Source organism: Sinocyclocheilus anshuiensis, unplaced genomic scaffold, assembly GCF_001515605.1.
Source record: "Sinocyclocheilus anshuiensis isolate Anshui unplaced genomic scaffold, SAMN03320099.WGS_v1.1 scaffold326, whole genome shotgun sequence".
In the NCBI taxonomy this organism is placed as follows: Eukaryota; Metazoa; Chordata; class Actinopteri; order Cypriniformes; family Cyprinidae; genus Sinocyclocheilus; species Sinocyclocheilus anshuiensis.
The window spans coordinates 1,348,253-1,350,752 of record NW_015546098.1 but is presented as its reverse complement, the minus strand read 5'-3'; the positions used below and the strand labels follow the sequence as shown (position 1 = coordinate 1,350,752).

At 34.8% G+C, this 2,500-nt stretch overlaps 2 protein-coding genes across 3 annotated transcripts in view; both read left to right on the top strand.

Annotated features, from left to right (window-relative positions):
- Nucleotides 1–2,500, top strand: part of LOC107700319 (synaptopodin-2-like) — a 21,898-nt gene that overhangs the window by 16,523 nt on the left and 2,875 nt on the right. The gene's annotated exons all lie outside the window — the stretch shown is intronic.
- LOC107700320 (myozenin-2-like) overlaps nt 1–2,500 on the top strand; it is a 9,873-nt gene that overhangs the window by 7,074 nt on the left and 299 nt on the right. Inside the window, exons 5-6 of the mRNA XM_016501945.1 lie at nt 1,122–1,305; nt 2,319–2,418. Of these exons, the coding sequence (XP_016357431.1) occupies nt 1,122–1,305; nt 2,319–2,418 (284 nt within the window). The remainder of the gene's footprint in view (nt 1–1,121; nt 1,306–2,318; nt 2,419–2,500) is intronic.

Genomic DNA, 2,500 nt, shown 5'->3' with positions numbered 1-2,500 from the left:
CTTTATTTTACAGTACGTGTACTAACAGTGTAAGAAAGTACTGATAACATAATGTAACTATGAGGTAGGGTTATGTTTAGGGGTAGGCTCAGGGTTAGTACCTAATTACTATAATAAGTACATTGTATGTGCAAGCAGAGCAAGACTGAAAAAATAGTGTGTTACACTTTATTTGAAGGTGTCCTTGTTACAGTGTAACTATACATGTAAGTACTGAGTAATATTAATTAACTGCATGTACTTACTATATGGTTAGGGGTTGGCTTAGGGTTAATTGCATGTAAATATGCATAATTAATTGTTGTTATAATAGTAAGTACATGCAACATGTGTAACAAGGACACCTTAAAATAAAGTGTTACCAAAAACTGCTACTGAAATTGCTAGTATATTTCACAAGTAATTACAAAGAAGCATCAAGTAACAGTGAATTAAACTAGACATTTTGGTTCGAAACGGAAATGGTATATTCTTGTAAAACATTCTCCAATAATTGTACTATAGATAAAATGACAATGTGGTAACAAGAACAAGAATTAGCTAATTTTATTTCAAAACGGCTTCATTTGATCAATTTGAATAACATGGTTTATATGAGTTATTAATGGATGTCAATGGCAGATGATTGCAGTGCTCTTGCTTGTTATCCACACTCACTAGCTTGTAAGATGCTTGCAAAGCCTTGTATCATGTGTGAAAGAGCAAGTGCAATGGATTCAGAGAGATTGAACAGTGACAGCACATGCCATCTCCAACTCTCTATTCCTAGCTATTTCTAGAATCACTCTGAGTGACTTTAAAGGGTTAAAAGAACAGAGTGCATGCTGCTTTTGCTTTGTAACAGACTTCAAGACCATATTGCACTACTACATCCAAGATGAAACCGGATTTTTAATTCTTTTTTTTTTTTTTTAGGTTTTATTGAAGTGCGGCATGGTGAAGTTCATTTTGTTTCAGTTCAGTTTTAATAAGCTCGAATCTCTTTAGTTCTATTCCTTATGGCAATGCCTTTTAATTTATATGGTGTAAGGTATTCTTTACAGAAGGCTGCACTATATCCAGAACTTCAGATCATCAAATTCGAACATGAAATATATGCAGTAAACTGTTGTTTTTTGCAGGATATGGAGGTCCATTGACAAACATTCCTCCGGAGAGGTTCAATGCCACAGCTGTGCCAAAATCCTACCACTCCCCCTGGGAAGAGGCCATCAACAGCGACCCCACGCTCACCGACACACTTAAAGTTCACATGCCAGTGCCTGAGCCTAAACCAGAGCTGCCAGACTACAGAAGCTTTAATAGGTATGCATTTTATGCTGAATCACGAAACATGCACATGAATACTGTTTCCAATGAAGTCTGGGTAACACTTTATTTTAAGGTGTCCTTGTTACACATGTTACATGTGATAACAATTAATTATGCATAATTACATGCAAGTAACCCTAAACCAAACCCTCATCCTAACCCTAACCATAAGTACATGTAGTTACTTAATAGTACTTAAATGTAAAAGTACACTGTAACAAGGGCACCTTAAAATAAAGTGTAACCGAATACTGTTACATTTAGTTTCATTTTAATTTTAGAAAAATCAAATATAATGTTCTTTAAGGTCATGTTGGTTTATTTTAACTCTATCATACAGTATTTATCATCAAATATAGTTTAATGATAGTTAACATAGTTATTTTTTATGCGTGGTACACTGTTGAAAATAATATAATTGTTCAAGTGGATTTATTCAGTCCAGTAATAATGTATCTGCACAACACAGCACCATCCTGAGGAGATACACAGGAGGTGCAAGTCTCAATATCCATATATCCAATAATTCATATCTGACAAATGTGTTAAAACTCAGGGTGTTTTTTCAGACTTTTTTTTTTAGAATATATAGCCTATATATGCAGTCAAACCAAACTGTATTCAGTAGACGGGTACACAATACACACACACACACACACACACACACACACACACACACACACACACAGTACACAGTGATCAATTTAATTTCACATTTAGAATGACTGATTTTACTTTTACACTATTATACAATTATATCCAAAATTTCATCCCAAAATAAAATAACTAAAATTTATTTTATTATTGAAAATATTTACAAATTGTAATAGGTTATATTTTAATAATCATAACAATAACTATAAGTAATAATAATAATTACCATTAAATTATGTAATATTTTGTGTACTGATGAAAAAATATGTATGCATGAAACGAACTGTCCAAAGTTCCAGCAGCAGAACAGAAACCAATACAGATGCGTCAGTGATTAAATCTCTGATTCTTAGGGTGGCCACACCATATGGTGGTTTCGAAAAAACCCCACGAGGGATCACCTTTAAGCTTCCAGAGGTGGACTTGAATGCTCCTCGATACCCCGAGCTCCAGGATCCTGCAGCCAAGCGACCCATTTTCAACAGGACGGCCCAGGGCTGGATCTCCGACGGCACGCCTCTCATTTTACCCACCG